This window comes from Gekko japonicus, unplaced genomic scaffold (genome assembly GCF_001447785.1).
Source record: "Gekko japonicus isolate JY-2015 unplaced genomic scaffold, Gekko_japonicus_V1.1 scaffold1487, whole genome shotgun sequence".
Taxonomy (NCBI): Eukaryota; Metazoa; Chordata; class Lepidosauria; order Squamata; family Gekkonidae; genus Gekko; species Gekko japonicus.
The window spans coordinates 93,043-111,800 of NW_015161996.1; the positions used below are offsets into that span (position 1 = coordinate 93,043).

At 40.9% G+C, this 18,758-nt stretch overlaps 1 protein-coding gene across 12 annotated transcripts in view; it reads left to right on the forward strand.

The window, feature by feature from the left end:
* The window catches only part of PUM2 (pumilio RNA binding family member 2), a 100,226-nt gene that overhangs the window by 57,224 nt on the left and 24,244 nt on the right, over positions 1-18,758 (forward strand). For 9 of the 12 annotated variants that reach the window (XM_015405413.1, XM_015405416.1, XM_015405418.1 and 6 more), the window contains exons 10-13: positions 2,337-2,475; positions 9,428-9,571; positions 11,359-11,640; positions 15,296-15,532. In XM_015405413.1, the coding sequence (XP_015260899.1) occupies positions 2,337-2,475; positions 9,428-9,571; positions 11,359-11,640; positions 15,296-15,532 (802 nt within the window). The remainder of the gene's footprint in view (positions 1-2,336; positions 2,476-9,427; positions 9,572-11,358; positions 11,641-15,295; positions 15,533-18,758) is intronic. The other 3 variants (XM_015405422.1, XM_015405423.1, XM_015405425.1) reach the window with 1 other exon arrangement.

Consider the following 18,758-nt stretch of genomic DNA (forward strand, 5'->3'; position numbering starts at 1 on the left):
CCTGGACATGGAGTCTTCTCTGTATTCTCTCAAGAAAACAGGGAGATACAAGCTATGTTATCTGTGAAGGTCAGCCCTTTTAATCACTCTTTTCCTCTCAGAGATGGGAAATCACCAAGGCTTACTTCTGCATCTCCATCAAGGTGGAGATTTGCTTGGCTACAGGGATCAACAGTACCCATCCTGTGCTCTCCATTTTTATTTCTTCTTGGTTACCATGGTCTTTGCTAACATTCTGCTGACATCGGCTTAGGTCCATATTGATGGACAGATGACCAGTCCTCTGAAGATTCTTGCACCCATAGGTGAATCAGCACTGGTAATAGGAGGAAGACCTGTTCTTGGATGTACTCTAGTTGCCTACCTTCTCTGAAGGGAATAAAAGGAAAAAGTGGACTTAACTTTTAATTTCTGTCCAAGTAGTTAGTTTTACTCCCATCTTATGAACCTCAGTTTTTGTGTATTATCTTGGGGAAAGTGTGATTGCAGAAGGCTTTGTATCCTCTCCTTCCTACTTAAACTCTCTACCTGGAGCTGCTACTTCACAGCCTCCCTCCCTGATGTGAAGGGAGAGTTCTCTGTTCTTTTGTGTCTTTCAAAGCTTGGCCAGTTTCTTTAAAGTTGCCTGTTGCAGCAGTTGAGTTAGTTGTGTTCTGTGGCCTAGGACTTCCTTGACTTCGCTGTCTTCAGAATGAAGCGAGGGGCCGTTCTTCCTCCAAGTCAAACACTGAGGTCGCCTTCCCATACCCAGTTGGTACTTTTCTCAATACTAGCTTCCCTTCTCCACTAAGTTCAAATTCATAGGTACATCCAGAATCCCCTTTTTCACGTGTGATCTTCTTACCCCTGAGTCATATTTTGGCTGATTTGTTAATGATTTTAGTGTAAAACTGTAGAGTGAATCATTTGTGCATAATGCAAAATTACATTTTTGGGGGGGTGGCAGTATAACTATTCTTACATTTATTTTTGATGAATTCTGTGGGAGAGAAGTAATCCCAACTCTATGCCTATTACTGAAAAAGAGACAGTAAACTTTTTGTTGCAAAACATGTTATTTCATTTGAGTAATATAGTGCTTTTTAATTACTATAGAAGTTTTAAAGGATATTCACATAAGTTAACATACATCGTCTACTTGAATTCTTACACATCACTACAAAAAATATTGGATATATTTTAGATGTGATGTAATATTCCCAGGCTCCCTTAATCATGGTTGGAGATCAATGGCATGCTCTCTTTCCTTCCTGTTTTTGGAGCAAATCTCAGTGATAGGAGAGTTCACATGCGAGCAATTTAAACACTATTAGATCAGGAACATTATGTCTGCATCAGATCTTAGCTGATTTAATGGACTTTAAAAATCCATTGATTACATGAAGCAAAAAGTAATAAAAAGCTCTTGATAGCAACTTATTGGGAGCTTGCTTTTCATATCATTTGTTAGAATAATTATTTTACCTGTATAGATACCTGATCATAAAATATTGATAGCTAGTCAAGGTATATCCCCTCTCACACAAAACATCTAAAAGGGAAGAAGTATAATTTTTCTTCAAGCATGTAAAGAAAATGTGAAGAAAGCAATCTTTGGATAGGGAATAAGGGTTTTACCTGTACATGAATGTGCATTATCCAGGCAAGAAGCTAGTACAGAAATACCACTTGCTGGTCCTCAGCTGAATTCATGAGATTGGGAATGGGCTATCATCTGAAGTGTGCTCCCTCCTTCTTTGCATCACATTAATTCCCTCCGCCTCTCCACCCCCCTCAAAATCACCCTTAACAATGTTTTGTCATTATGTCTGCCCAAGTACCATGGTTAATACAAAACAGGTTGCATAGGTAACAGGATTTGAAACCTTGATTCAAAACTGGTATGAAACCCTAAAGCCTTGGCTGGCTTGTTTTGACTGGAACTTGAGAACTTAACAATGAGCTAAGGTAAACAGCAGTGAAAGGAAGCACTGGGAAAAGAACATGTGATGTCCCAACCCCAATGTCTAGTAATTACAGTTTTATAATTAATCTTTAAAAGTTCTTGCCATTACTTTTATTGGTCAGATATCTGGACTTGGCTATATATTTCTGCTGGGCTGTTTGCTATTTCTGCACTTCTGTTTAGTAGTTCTGAATTACAGGAAGACTTAGACCTTGAATTTGTGTCTGTCACTCCATCAAAGTAGTCTTTGCCTGCTGTAAACATTTTCCTGTTTATACCTTTTTTAAAAATACAACCCCAGATACATTCAGTAAATGTTCCATCATTTTTATAATTTCCAATTTTGTCCTTCAGATATTAAGCAAATAGTGTCACCATTGGTCTTTTGTAGGTTCTTCGTACTGGAGGAAGTCAGCGCCCGCTTACTCCCAATCAGGGTCAGCAAGGGCAGCAGGCAGAGTCACTTGCAGCAGCTGCGGCAACAAATCCAGCTTTGGCTTTTGGTCAGGGTCTTGCCACAGGCATGCCAGGTATATAACAATGAGTTAAGGAAACTAAGAATAGTTCTGAGATGAATTACCTAAAGTCCTGTTGTGTTCATAATATACTATTTGGATGTGATCGCTTTATCATGTGCTTTTTTGGTTAAAATTCTGACTTTCCACACACCATGAAATAATTACTCTTAGTGGGATATGTTAAATCAGAGGTTCACAATTCAAACTATTGAATGCTACCTTACATTTTTACTTAACAAGGGACATTTTTAAAAAGAACGCTGTTTGCCTGATGATTTAAACATATAAAATGTAAACCTTACAGTGTATTTGGTGAGCCAGGACTGATGGCTGCACTGGTTTAAACAGCTGGGATTACGAATTGCCAGTGGCATTGGAATTAAGTTTTAAACCATGAGGAAGAAGTGTGCTTTTATATAGAGCACACTAATGACAGTGAACATTGAGCTAGTGAGCATGTACAGTGTTGAATTGGGGAGAATTTGGCCATCAGTAAGGCATTTATGTATAAAAGTGTGCGATTTTGGATCCTCCGTCTCTGTTTTTGGTACTCTGTTAAACAGGCTACCAATGAACTGTGATGAATTACAAAAAACACCTGGTGGACCACAAGTATGCAGGTTTGTATTATATAAAATAGACAGGAGTGCTATTTACCAAGATTTGAAATAGACACTATTTTTTTTTTTACCTTTCATTTCTATAAAGGCTGGAGCAAATGTTAATTTTTGCAGTCTCTTAATTGTAGTTCAGGGTTATATCAATTTAAACTTTTAAATGGTTAATGCTAACTAAGAGTTTGTCTTCCTTAGAAATTGAAATCAAAATCTGAACCTAGTTGAGAGGGAATGCTGGTTAGCATTCATCATAGTCAAGGCTGGTAGGATAATGGCAGGAAAAAAATGTTAAGAACATAAGCCCTGTTGGATCAGACCAGTGGTCTGTCTACTCCAGCATCCTGTTTCACACAGTGGCCAACCTGTTCCCCTGGAGGGTCAACAAACAGCATAGAGGCCAAGGTTCTCTCCTGATGTTGCTTCCTTGCACTGGATTTCAGAGGTTTACTTCCTCCAAATGTGGAGGTTCACTTTCTTCATTACAGCTAAGAGCCATTGATGGACCTTTTCTTCATGAATCTGTCTAATCCACTTTTAAAGCCATCTATACCAGTGGCCATCACTACATCCACTGGCAATGAAGTCCACAATTACTTGTTGAGTAAAATATTTCCTTCTGTCAGACCTGTACCTTGTTTCCCATTAATTTCATTGGGTGCCCCCAAGTTATAGTATTACGGGAAAGGAGAGTGTTCACGTGGTGTGGAGAGTGTGTGTGATTCTGCAGGCTACACCCAGTGAAGGGGTCATGGCTGCATAGGCACTAAGAGAATTAAACATAACATAAGGCTAACTTCTTTTAAGTACATTGTCAGAAATTGGGAAGATAATGGCTTAGATCCAGAGAAACACAGCTGGCTTGTACAGTAGGTTATCTTGCCACCTGCTCATTGTGGCTCTTTGAATCCTTTAAAATTTGCTCTCTTGGGTTGAACAGTCCTCCAGAATGGCATGTAGGCTATAAGATGATGGGGTGTTCCCTTTGACCACAAGCAGGAGGTATCTTCTACTTGCACAAGAAGTTCCTAGGATGTAAGCCATTATAATTTATAATTATAATATTGTCCGGGCCCAGCAGCAAAGCCATGGGAGGAAAATGTACCACGGCCCCGCCAACTGCCTCCCTGGCCCACCTGTGCCCGACCCCTGGGTAAGCCTGCCGGCTCTGACAAGAAAACTTATAGGGGCGGCAGGAGACAGTGACGGCCAGGACAAGGTGTCAAGGGCTGGTGGAGGTGACACAGGAGGAGCAGAGGACTCGCAGCCAGCAGCAGGGCCAGGCACAGAGTTTGTCCAGTGGTGGTGGATGATGAGGGAGAGGGAGTTGGCCAACACTGAGGCTCCCAAAGCCAGGAAGCAGGAGGGGAGGCTGGAAAGGGGGCGAGTGGACCTTGAGGATGTGGAGAGCCTGACTGTGGCACCAGAAGTGGCGCCACCCCACCCTCTGCCAGCCAGAATGGAGGACACCTGGCACAGGGGAGGAGATGGGAGGCAGGAAGGCGGAGCCCTCTCTCAGCCTCGGCCAGTGGAAAAGGACTGAGGGTGATGAGCAGGGACTGACTCCACTGAGGGAGGGTGAGTCAGGCCCAGAAGAGGGAGGAGGAGGGATAGAGGCTAGGAAGGAAAAACGCTGGGTGCCAGCGTTGCAGCAGAGGGTGTTCTGGCTGAGAGGAGGAGGAGGAGGAGCCAGGTGAGTTTAATCCCCTTCTCTCCCATTCTGAGGCCTCTGAGGGGGCGTAACCCAATGTCAGGAGCATGACGGCAGAGGGCTGCCTTCCCCTGGGGGGGGGGGGGCAGACAGGGCTTCTCTGAACAGTTTTTCTTCTGACCTTCAGCTTCCTGCTCCTGGTGAATGGGTAATCTGATTTAGTCAAGCTGTAAAATCAGTAGATTTGTATATCTGAGGCCCTGTTCATACGAGCCCATTTGGGCTGGGAGCGGGACGGAACGGGGGCGGAGCAAACCGGCGCGATCCCACCTCAACATCTGGGGAGCGTGCCGGATCCGTCCCTTCCAGCGTTGCTCCGCGCCAAAAAAGAACCACCTCCCGAGGTGGTTCTTTCTGAAGGGCTGCAGCAACGCTGGCCGTGGGATCGCCGGCGTGTCCTTGCGCCGGCGCATCCCCGGCTCCTGGCCGAACTGCACATGTGTGAGCATGCGCAGTTCTCCAGGCTCCCCTTCCCACCGTCGCGTTCTCCCTGGCATCTGATCGTGCCGGGGAACGTTGCGACGCAACTTGGGGGATCTGTGAGATCCCGCCGCGCCGTCCCAACTTTGCTGCGGCTCACATTAGCCGCAGTACGAGCGTCTTATTCCCTGCCGTGTGGCAGGGACCTGTGTTAACTTTGATTACCAGTTGAGCAGAGCCATGCAAAAATTGCAGCTTTTGCTCATGGGGAGCAAGGCAAAGTAAGAAGGAGTCACTATGGTGAAGCATCAGACATAAAGTTTGTTCTGACAGAAGTTTGCTGAGAAGCAATTTGACCTTGAGACATAGCATAATAATAATGCAGCTTTGCTTTAATTATTTACTCTGCAGTATTTCCTTGACTCCATTCTAAACAGCAGACAAAATCTTAACACAACTTTTGACATTCAAAGTCTGAAGTGTTCTCAAGTATTTAGGCTATTCTAATTTGAGACAATTTCAACTGCAAGACTGCGTGTTTTATTACCATCAGTTCATAGCCCTAAATATATCCAATCTCATGGAGCAGGTATTTCCAAATACATACTTACCATATTACATGTGGGAGAACTGTGTTATTTTAAAAAAACACCCTCATATTTGCTGTAGTTCAGGAAGATAATTTTTCAGTTTGAATAGTTTTTTTGTGGGAGACCTTTTCCTAGATTTTTTAATGGTCACAATATGACATTGCAGTTTATTACAAAGTGTGTAGATCAGAAACAAAGGGTAGAAGGAAAGTATTGTTTTGTGTTTTCAAGTATAAGAGGATTTTCTTTCTGACTACTGGAAATTAGATGTTGAGGAAGAGAGGAAAATTTGCCCCCAAAAAGGCATTGTGAACAAAGATCTTGAGTTAATAGCCTTTATCAGTCATTGCATTTGTGGAGCTTTGGCTGTGATGGAGATTATTGAAGGGGGCTCGAAGATTAGATAGTTTATGCTCTTACTTCTGTCAGAACCACTACAGGGACTGACAGGGCCATAGCAAACGATTGTGACTAAAAATTTTGATCTTTAAATATGTTCACTGTGGTGCATCAGGATAAAAATGAAGACTGAAGCAAATTACATCCCAGTTGGAACATAACTAGCATGTAATCCTTGCAAATGAATACCAAACTATTCAAAATATTTTTAAAGACGGTATAGTCACTTTTTATCAGGGCATTTTATAAGAGATGATTGAGCAAATGGTTTGTAAAAGAGAGCAACAGCACTTGCTATTTCATGTAAGATTACTGCAGAGCTTTCAGGGTCATCCTTTATTCAGCAAGTTTAGAAACAAATGAATAGACTTAATGCATCTTCAGATGTAGAGGGTTAGATCAGTTCATTTTTACCGCTTGAGAATATTGAATGCAATGCATTGCTTAGTTAATAATTTTTTTTGGTTGGACATGGACAGACATTAGCTTTGCTGACATAAGAGGAAGGAGAGGGCAGTTTCACTCCCTTCCCACTGCAGCCTTCTGACCTGTATAGTTCTCACAGCTCTGCGCTCCTTACTTCTGTGGATTGGAATGCCAGTGAGTTGACTGGTAACATAGATCTGCCACCAAGTCAAGATCACCCTTGATTAAATGTCTGCGTTATCATGTCTTGTTGCCACATAGCATCATCTGATAGTAATGGCAGGAGTGAGATGCTTCAGCTCTACAGAAGTCAGGATTATACCACTATAACACTCTGATTTAGGAATGGGCCACCCCTGCCCCTATCACTTTCTCCAGAAAACTTCCGTTCTCTCCTTCTCAATTAGACCACATAGTCTATCTTCTTCTAGTGGCCATGTGGTATAGATGCCTGTTTCTTATAGCAGGAGCACGGGTCAGGAGGAACCAAGAAATGTATGTGCTACAGTTGCCATAAGGATGAGACCCCTTTGTGTGGTCTGGCTTAGGGTACTATAAAGTCCACGAGAGGGACTGCACTTGGTGAGCTTTCTAGAATCCGCCTTTTGCAATTTAACATGGTTCTCTCTGCTCAAATGAATCAGTGTGTTTAATATTTTACTATTGTTTAATCAATATTTCATAAATAATTGAGCTGTCAAAATACCAGCTTTGCTTATGTGCTTATGTATTTTTGCCAGGTTGTGTTAGGATAACTAGAGTTAGTATATTAAACAGCATGTAAATGCTAATTTTATCAAGTAGAGTTTATTTATTATTTATTAAAAGTACATATTTCACATCAGTATCTTTCTAAATTAAGTTGGGTTCAGTCTTTTAAAGCCTGTTATGTCCAGTAACAAGCATATAATAATATAGTGCATCTGTACTCAAGAATAAAAATATTCAGAGCTCTGGATCTATGACCTGAGTTATAGCTGGAGATATAAACATTACTGACTAAGAAGAGACCCAGCCACCCTGATCTGCATTTGGGTTACACTTCCGGCAATAATTACTTTCTATGTGGTTTACATATTGCCATGCCTCTCTTGGAGTTCTGAAAAGAATTAGATGAGTAGTAATTCCTATTTGCCCTCATGTTGGTGTTACCATGTAATCACTGGTAGCTTGTTCATCCAGTGCTTAGTATGTTGTAAGTGTACTATGTTCATCTGTAAAGGGCTTTTTGTTGTATTACTTGTAACATTTATCCTCTAACAATCTATTCTGCATTCTTTACAGAAGAACAGTAAAGCAGAGTGCAGTCAAAGCCTGGCCATTTGCTAGCATGTGAAAATGGTAGTGAAGGTAGTAGAACAGCACAGCACAGTCTAGTTTTATCAATGCATTTTTAATATGATGCCTTTATATGATATCAGAGAGATGGTATGTAGTTAGATGCCTACATGTGTCTCATTTCCCTGCTTGCTTGGGCATGATCCACCATTTCCTTTGTGCTCATTGCTACATGTGTGAGCACTTCGCTTTGACGCAGAATATTGCACCTGGTGAGGCACAAAATGTTGCACCTGGCCATTACCTCAAATGGGGAGATCCGTATACATCTCCTGTAGAGAGATCTAACAGCCCTACTCTTCTTCAGGACAGTATATGCAGGCTGCTACCACTCGGTTCATGGGTAACCTATTCTTTCGAAGCAAGGGGAGGAGAAGTCTATTACATCTCCTGTGGGAGAGCCACTCAAAGTCTGTTTAAGGTGTTGCTGTAAATCAACCCTGCATTACTTCAATAGATTCAAGCTTCCTGTAAATGCACATGCAGATTAATGTGAGGTTGGCTATGTTAAACGGGAACACTGGAAAATGGTATATTGTCCATGCTGCAATCTACTGAGTGCTGCCTATTAAGGCATTTGTATCCACTGGGAAAAACAAACATATGACACCCACATTTTGGGCCCATTGTGGGTATATGTTATAGGCATAATTATTTTGGGGTCAATATACTTGGCTCTTAAAATTGACAGTGTACATTGAGGACAGTACTCACCAAAAACTTCTGATATGGGGTGAGTTTAAGCTTTAGTGGCTGTGGAAAGCAAAATAGGTATCCAAAAACATGTAAAGATTCAATAAGGATTCAGTAGGTAGGGTTATCGTCATCTTTTCCATTTAAAGACTTATTATAAAGCAGGAAAAGCCGTATTGTGGGAAAGCATGATTGTTATGAGCTGCTCATTATGAAGCTCAAAATTACAACAGTGCAACTGTGAATGCCATGATAGTAATGAACTGAAATAGAACTATAACTATGACTTGGAATAGCACCTTCCAACCCCTTAATTTTTGCTTGCATGCCGCTCTCCCTCCAGTATTACCTGCCCAAATGCCACAGCTCTATCATTCAGATCCCTATTAGGCAGCTCACACAACAGCAGTCTCTCTGTGGTGCTCAAGGAAGAACAGTATTTTGGCATTCTCTCCTGACTTAAAAAGGCTGCCAGGGAGAAGCTTGTATGAAGGAGGAGGGGCAGATGCCACTGCTTGCACATCTGTGGGCCATTTGTTAGCTTTAAGCAGGTGGATAAATGGCAGACCACCTCAGAGCCAAGTATTTGGCATTCCAACTATGTATGGTGAAAAGCTGGCAGAGACTTAGGTATAGAATAGAAATGATTCTTCAGCTTTAATAGACAAGTTAGCAGATACCCTGGCTCACTGCTATAAAATTCAGATATATCCAAAATAAAGTGTTCATCCCCAAATAAATAACCTTACTAGTGTGTGTTTTGTATTGGTTAGGCTATCAAGTGTTAGCCCCCACTGCCTATTACGATCAGACGGGTGCCTTGGTGGTAGGTCCTGGAGCCAGAACTGGACTTGGAGCACCTGTCAGGTTGGTGGCTTCGACACCTGTGATCATCAGTTCTGCAGCTGCACAAGCAGGTAGGTGGATCTCTCACAGTGAATTCTAGCTAATAGGGAAGCAGTCGTCACCGTTTATTTTCTGTGTCTTCTTCTAAATAGTGCTGCTTTAAAGGAAACACTTGCTCATATGTCCCCCACATACTGACAAGAAATTTCTTGTATTGGATTGTTCATCTTGAGATTTTCATCCCTTCGATGTCCCGATCCCTAGAGGTTCCCTATAGATTGATGCATTCTTTCTTGGATATGGGATTATGTGACGTGTCTGTGTGGACCAGCCTGCATGTGGCTATGTTCAGCAAATGCTAGTAGCAGATATCATGCTAGCAATACATTGCAATCAGAGCTGGCAACCTTATGAAGAAAATGCAGATATCTGCAATGGTATTTCTCCAAATGATGCCATATCCTGGAAGTGTTGGGAGGACCAAAGTTGCTGTTTGTCCGACTTAGTGCTTTGCTTAATTTTGTTATACAGCATGGATGGATGAAGAGGGGGTATTTTCTGTCATCTTATTTGTAAGCCAGACGAAATAGAGTAGCTAATAAACTGGTGGTTTTCTCATGTTGAGTTTAGAGTTTTCTTATAGCTTTTAGTGAATTCTACATTCACTTCTTAGAACCCAAGAGAGATGCCAGAGCCCAATGTGAAGTGATAACATGCTCTCTTTGTAAATCTGGCTTCAGTCAAAAGACATGCTTCCCCTCCCTTAGCTCTTTGCGCGTGCTAGGTGGGTCTTATCTCCAAACTGGGATTTAGCAGCAGCATAAATCTCAGTGCTCTCTCCCTTCCACAAGGGCCTTGTGCAGAGTGAGAGATTCTTCCCATTCCAAGCTGTCTGCCGTTTGTGGAGAACTCAGTGAAGGGCACATTGTAGAAGGCATTTGTAGCATATACTGACTATTCTTGGGGGGGGGGAGGTATTTTTGTGTGTGCGTGCGCACCTCCATGCCTGGAAGTCATGGTGACCTCTGGCAACTCCTGCTGGGGCATGGAGGACGTTCAGAGAAGTGGCTTGATAGCCTGCTTCTGCCTTCCAGCCCTGGTGTTCTCTGGAGGTCTCCCATCCAAATACTTGCCAGGGTTGGCCCTGCTTAGCTTCCGAGATCTGACGAGATCGGTCTTGCCTGGGATATCCAGGTCAGGGTATACTGACCATTCTTAAGGTAGTTTTGCTTTCTTGTGCAGTAGGAGATGACTGTTCACTGAAAATCCTTTGGCTAAAATTTCCTATAATAGTAGTGATTTTTTTCCTCTTAGGTTATTCCTCTGTGCAGTAAAAATGTTATCTGAGTTTAGTGAAAATAGCAGCCTGTTTTTAGAATAAAAATGTTTTACAATCCTGTCGATGATGCTTGACGGACCATCTCTTTCCATATGTCCATGTGTGCCAACTTTGGTCATCAGTAGGCTTGCCAAGTCCCCCCAGGGGGCAGGGAAACCCCTGCCCCAGAGACCCGTTCCCCACCGCCGGCGGATCGGGCCCCGCGGGGAACCCCACCCCGACATGTGCGTCACCCGGAAGTGACGTGACTACTGGAACGTGCTCCTTGAAGAGGTGAGGGGACCACCTCGTTGGAGAACTTCAGAAGGCACTGCAAGGCCTGGCTGTTTGCCAGGGCTTTTCAGGGTGTTTGACTGGCATCTTTTAAGGTGGGGGGAGATATTTAGGGTTCGCTGTTTTATTTTTGGCTCTAACTGAATAGGTTTTTAACTGTTACTATAAGCCGCCTTGAACCATGAGGAAAGGCGGCATATAAATGTTTTGATTAATAAATAAAATAAAAAACCATGTGTCTTGCAGCTGCAGCAGCCTCAGCCGGAGGAACAGCAAACAATCTTACAGGAGCCACAAATGGGCTTTTTCGGCCCCTGGGTGCCCAGCCGCAACAGCAGCAACAGCAGACAAACAGTAACCTGCAGTCTAATTCATTTTATGGCAACAATGCTTTGACCAATAACTCCCAGAGCAGTTCACTTTTTTCCCACGGTCCTGGCCAGCCAGGAAATACATCCCTTGGTTTTGGAAGCAGCAGTTCTTTAGGTGCTGCTATTGGCTCAGCACTTGGTGGATTTGGATCATCAGGTAAGCTAATTAAAAAAACAAACAGGTTCTGTAAGTTGCTGTGACAGAAAAATTCTGTTTTCCTATTCATTGAATATATTGTTTAATTTTAAGTAATTGTTACTCTTAGAGTCTGAGGGAAGGTAGTTTGTCCCGCTAGGCCTTGCACATGAGGAACAGTGTTGAGTGTGTTAGTGACTGTGACAGTTTCCATTCTGGGCTTTTTAATGGCTTGTTTTTGTGATTAGTTGGTCTTTTACTTTTCAAGTTTTATGTCCTTTAAGTGTAATTAGGGCTGCCTTTGTCTTGAGCGGTGGGCAAGAGACATCCGCTCTTGCTCTCCCATCACCCCAGCAACATCAGTGATTGGGTCAATTGTTAATGGAGGTGGGAAAGTGAATTTCCTTCCTCAACAAATCACTGTGTACTCCCTGATCCATCTGTGGTAGCCCTGTACCTGCCATTCAGGATTGGGCTCCCTATAGTAGTAGAGAATTGATTTATTCCTTTCCATCTCGTTCTACAGGGATGTGTTGCTTCTGTGCAAAGGCAAGGGGGCTTTCTTTTGCCACTATCTCAGCTGTTAGTCTCTCAAAAAACTTGCAACGTATAGCCTTTAGTTTATCTTTTAAATAGTGGCTTCTGTTCAAAAATGCTTAACTATTGTCATTTTATTTTGTTTTTATTATACAACAGTTGTCATTATTACTTTATGCACAGCCTGATAATATGAATACATATATTACCCCTTTAAAATCATAAATATAAATGTGGAAATTGGTTTGTTTCTGAAGAAATTATTACCATATGGTGAGGCACATCAAAATAGTTAGTAGTTGTTTTCATTGCATAGGAGGAGGAAGTGTGAGTAAAGCACACACAATTCTGTGCACTTTGCAATTGAATCAAAGTGAGCTTGCACACATTAACCTTGGAAAATGTCCCATGGGAAACAATTTTTTTAATGTTTAGGAGAACATGTTAGAATGTTTCAGTTTCCCCTTTAGTATTTTAGTATCTTTTGTTTCAGCTGGTAAAGATGTCCGTTAAAATGAGCAAACTGGCAGAATTTACTGTAACAAATATACTTCATTAATATGAAGAGCTTAAAATGTTTTAAACTGGAAACTATTGCAAAACTGAAAAAAATAAGAATTGTGTTTCTTCTATTTTGGTATAAGATCAAATATCAAAACAAACTTTTATGGAAAGCTTTTTAGGATTTACTCCAGTATTTTAGCATGGTACTGAATTCTATTTATAAAATTTTCTAGTCCTGCATATTTTTGATCACTAGGCAGACTGTTGCAGAATTAAAACAAATTTAGAGTCCAGTCCTTTAGAGTCCTTTAAGACCAACAAAGTGTTATTCAAGGTATGAGCTTTCATGTGCATGCACACTTTTTCAAATGTATTGGAATGGTAGGTAAGGTTCAAACTTATAATCAGGGCTGAAAGTTTGAACCTTACCTACCATTCCAATGTATTTGAAAAAGTGTGCAAGTACATAAAAGCTCATACCTTGAATAAGACTTTGTTGATCCTAAAGGTGCCACTGGACTCTAAATTTGTTCTACTGCTTCAGACCAGCACGGGTGACCACCTGGATTTATTTCATAATTAGTTTTGCTAAAGCAAGAAATCCTATGTGATTACAATAATAGAAATATATTCAAGTCCCTAATATGTTTAAAAAGTTAAAATATGCCTCTTTGCCCACTTATTGTTTTATTTGTAAAAAGAAATGTTGACCTAAATTAGAATTAGAATATTACAATGACATGAATCCTTTTTTTTAAGTCTAGGAATTAGCTGAACTGTTATCATTAGGATGGAAGTTTTATTTTTTAATGCACTCTTTCTCCAAAATGTGTATTTTTCTAGCTTTGCAATAATTCTCCAAGATAGGAAAAACAGTGACTTGCTCAAGACCATTCAGTGAGCTTCATAGCTAACTTGGGATCTGAAACTGAGCGTTCCACATTTAAGAGCACATTAAAGTAAAGGTAAAGGTTCCCTTGCTCGAAAGCCAGTCGAATCCGACTCTAGGGTTCATCTCCGTTTCAAAGCCGAAGAGCCAGCACTGTCCAAAGACATTTCCGTGGTCATGTGGCCAGCATGATTAAACACCAAGGTGCACGGAACGCTGTTACCTTCCTATTTATCTACTTGCAATTTCTTGCTTTCGAACTGCTAGGTTGGCAGGAGCTGGAACTAGAGACAGGAGCTCACCCTGTCTTGCGGCACCCGGGTCTTGAACCGCTGAACCTACTGACCTTCCACAGCCTGCAGTTCAGCGTCTTAACCACTTGAGCCACCGCAGCTCCTAAGAGCACATTACTGCACCATATATACCACAAGAGGGCCAACCCCGCCCCCCTCCACCATGATACTTTCAACCAAATGGCTTCTTGTGCCATATGGTACATGTACTACTTTGAGATACCATATAACTCTTTTTGCAGATACAGATTAATTACTATTCCTCAGGAACACGCTACAATGAGATTCTAAATAATAAAGGACCTAAACATAGCCAAGAATGTTTATGCATATTTTGCTACAGGATAAAAGATCCTCCCAAACAAAAGTTGTACTGCAATTAGTCATGTTGTTACCAGCCCAGAGCCCGCTTGCAGGAAGGGCGGGCTATAAATACTAAAAATAAATAAATAATAAATATAGCTATTGGGGATCAGACTGTTTCTATGTGATTTGATACAGTGAATGGCACTTATTTGGGCTCCTTCAGTAGTTTTAGGTGAGTGCAACGGGGAAGGGAAAAACCAATTTAAACTGGTAAAATCATGTTTCCCAATTAATTTCAGCATATTCACTCACCCTAAACAGTGATGCAATATCTTAGCTGTCTCTGTAGGTTCACTAGATAGGTACCTATGCCTTCTGAACATCTCACTGTTGCACAACTTTTATAATTGTTATAATTGTAGTTTTCTAAAACTACCTGTATGAAATCTATTGATAAGCTTCTAGTTCATACATTATCCTCTATAAAGAAATGCCATTTCCTTATTTTATGTGATCTGCCAAGCTTTGTACTCTGCTTCTGCAGTCCATATCCTTTTATGACCTGCCTTCAAAATACTATTGAACTTTCTGTTTACATCCAAGAATGTTTCCTTAGTGTGTGGTTGGTTTGTATGTTACTGAGAAGTGCAGATTCTAGTGGGATTTTTGTAGCAGCAATTGTGAAGTGGGTGAAGCAGAATATCTGCCTTCTTGAGCTTCTCATGCCAAACAAATCCAGCATCTTGGGGTTTGCCATTGCCCCACAGTAGTTCAACTGAAAAAAAAATTGAGGGACTGTTTGCAGAAATTAGTTCAACTTGGTTCAAATGAATGCAGTACGACATACCTGACTATTGGTCCCAAAGTCTGACTCCAGAATACTGAACTCTTGAAAAATGATTAGCAAGTCTTGAGTGCATCGAGACTTGGAGGTTGTTTTAAAGTTCCTTCCTTTTTTACGTGAGGAATGCTTGTACTCATTTTGTGACTTATTAAAGCATGTGTGGTTATCACAGTAATTGTCTTTAGAATGATTTGATTGTTATAATTTATTGTGATCACATTTGTTATTGCCCAGCTGTAGGTTGGGGCTAGGTTTGATTTGGTTGACACTGTATGTAATAGGGTCTTTTTATTTCTTCTTCAGTTGGCAGTTCTGCAAGTAGTAGTGCCACAAGGAGAGAGTCTCTATCTACTAGTTCTGACTTGTACAAAAGATCTAGTAGCAGCCTAGCACCCATAGGGCAGCCATTTTACAATAGTCTGGGATTTTCCTCCTCTCCAAGCCCAATAGGCATGCCTCTGCCAAGCCAAACTCCAGGACATTCACTTACGCCACCGCCATCACTTTCATCACATGGATCCTCATCCAGTTTGCATTTAGGTAAAAAAACCAACGCCCTTTTTTGTTTGTATATGTATGTGTGTATATGTATTATATATGTGTATAAATATTTTTATGTTGAGTTAAATATGTCAATTTGCCTCTTCAGCGAAACAATACTGTGTAGTGTGCCTAGTCCCAGCAAGTTGCTCAGTGCAGTCCATTTTTTTTCTGATGTCTCCATTGAAAGTAATCAGCTGTGGGAGCAACAGCAGTTTTCCCCGAGACCCTCCAGACTTGCAATATAAAAACGAAGCCTGCTACTTAGGAGGGGGGAAAATCAGGTTGTGTTGTGTGTTGTTGTTTGATAGGCAAAGGTATTTTTCCTGTTTATGTGTTAAAACGTGTCTGCTTTTATGGAGTCAGCTTTAGGCTAATGTTTGGTGCGTGGTAATGATATAAGTTTTGAATGTTTGTCAAGGAAGAGCTCAAGTTAGTGTTCACCGTTAAGCTGCTATCTGAACAAGTAGGTCAATGACTTTGCAGTAAGTCTTTAGAAGTCACTGTCAAACAGGTGGCAAAAATAATAGTGTGAGGCGATATGGCAGCAGTATTTAGTTGTAATGCATGCTTTCCATTACATCTTACTGCATTGGTAATATTTTCATTTACTTTTGTTTACACTGAAGTGTTTGAGCCAATGACAATGTATTGTTGGCATTAGCCTTATTTTTAAAAAAGATGTTACCATGTAATTGTGGATCACAGCTTGGATCAGACAGTGTCTTCTGTCCACAATGGGGAGCATAGCAGGTCACAGGGCACTCTCCAGCATGTGATTACATCCCTGCAAGCAACTTCTGACCAGCAGGTAATAGCTAAGGTTGAGGATATGCCATATAGAAGAGAAACTTGTCTACTGCAGTAGTGCAGTTTCTGTAACAGTGAAGACTGACTTCTTTGGTTATGTAAATTACACAAATTAAAAACATGTGGATGTCTCACTTTGCATAGTTCTTCTTCTGCCAGTCATAGGGAGGAGCCAAGAGCTTCATGAAGTCCTGCCCTTGCCCATCAGATTATTTAGCAATTTCTCTGGTTTATGTTATGCTAATTAAGCATATCTTCACAACTGCAAATAGTTTAGGAACTTGCCAGGTTCAGTCCTACCACTTTGCTTAGTTACATATAAGAGCCTTCCTCTGTCCCAAACAGCATTCCTCCAGTGGAAAAGGGTCCACACTTAGCTGAACAGAGTTGAAGGATACAATCCACTGTTCCCAGTAAACTAAAGTTGTGATTCCCAGTAAGTTGAAGTCAGTGGCTTTTATCCAGTGCATGAGCAGAAAGAAAATTGTACTTAGGGTACATCTACTTGAACAAGCAATAGCACATAGGGTGCATCTACTTGAACAAGCAATAGCACAAGAGCTGTAGTAATACACAACACTTCAATACAATATTTAACACAATAGTAGTCTACATACAGAGCAGAATCAGTCCTTGTGAGAAAATAGTACAGATAAATGTTTTTTCATCAGTATCTTACTCTGGCTTTTTGTGCTTACTCAGAGTTATAACACACACAGTGGAATGAAAGTAATTTTTTATTTGGAATCTAGTACAGAAGCCTGGATTCATGCAAATTTTTAAAAGCAGTTGTACCTTTTAATTAAAACTGGTATATATGCTATGTCGGACAGTGGACAGCTATCAAATGATTATCTGCTTTTGGGTAATGAAAACAATCTTCACAGTCCATTCCTTTGATAGCAGAATAAAGAGTTGGGGCAGATTCTTGCAAAGGCCCTTTTAGATAAGTAGACTGGACATTTACATACAAATAGCTAATGCGGCATGTCATTAGCTAAATGACAAATGCAGCAACAAGACTGTTCTGCAAAATAATGGCCCAGATTGAATTTCCAAATGAAGGAGCCTCTTGTTGATTTGTTCAGTAACTTCTGTATGCTGTCAGGAGGAGAAGGGTATTACAGGATCAATGTCACATCTTCGTGTGACAGCTAATGACTTTTGTTTGGCTCATTATGTTATTGAGGACTTTGTACAGGGACAAAAGTATTAGCTCTACTATAGAATTATACTGTAGAAGAATTTGCAGTTAGTTGAAGGTGGAGTTTTCAACATCTAAACTTTGGTTCCTTCCCTCACTAGTTATGTGTGCCAACTGTGGCTCTCTCCACTGCAGTTTTTCTGTTGACAGAAGGATTTCCGTCAGCAGAGCACAACTTTCTCACCTCCCCGCTCCCACTGCAGCCCCAAATGCTACTCCTAGCCCCCAGGAACAGCATTGGGGGGGGGTATTTTGAGCTGCATCAAGAAGGGGAGAGGTGAGAAAGTTACACTGTGGACAGGAATCCTTCCATCCTGGGAAAGCTCTGGTGGATCCAAGCCCAAGGTTTACAAATGGTCACTCTCAAATAAGTGCTGTTTACTGAACTGTAAATATTCAAATTAATATAATTTGTTTTAGGAATCGTTTCTAGGGCCCCGTCAGTATTTTCATCATGGTAGCAAAATTATGCAGAAAAAATGTAGACGAACAGGTGCAAAGTGAAGAAATATTTATTTAGTTCTTGTGGATCCCTATGCATTTCTCAATTCACTTCATCGGGCTCTAGTATAAAATAAGGTAAAATTATATTTTGGTTAATTAAAATATATCTTTCAAGAATCAAACCTAGCATTAATTATGACAATTTTCATGATTACAAACAGAGCATGATACATAAAAGCCAATACAAACATTTAGGTCTGTAAAAAACCCTTGTAGTAAATTACAATAAAATTTCCACCCAGAAACATTCAGGTACATGGAGAAAAAATCAGTAGAGCTGTTCTAACTATCCACAATAGCATAGTTAAATCAAGAACACTTCATATATGAAATTGTTTTCTGGAGGCTAACAGTGAAATATTCATAGATCTTTCTGTTTAAAAGGAATGGGTTGTCAGAACTCTTTTGAGTACATTCAGATTTTGGTGCTTTGGCTTTTTATATGATAAACTGTTGAATTCCGAATTCTGCCAATCAGACATCCTTTGCATATGTAATACAGGCATTGTTCCAAATGGAAATATTGAGCCTAATGAATAGAAAGCAGTCTTAAGGCCCCTTTAGGCATGTGAAAATCCATATACACCAAAGGTTTTCTAAATATCTGACAGTAGCTGTGGTTGTATTGAATCTGCATAAAAAACTGCAGTTCCTCTGTGATTCAGGGGCAGCTTGTTGGGCAGTGCAAGAGACTGATTCCACAAAGCA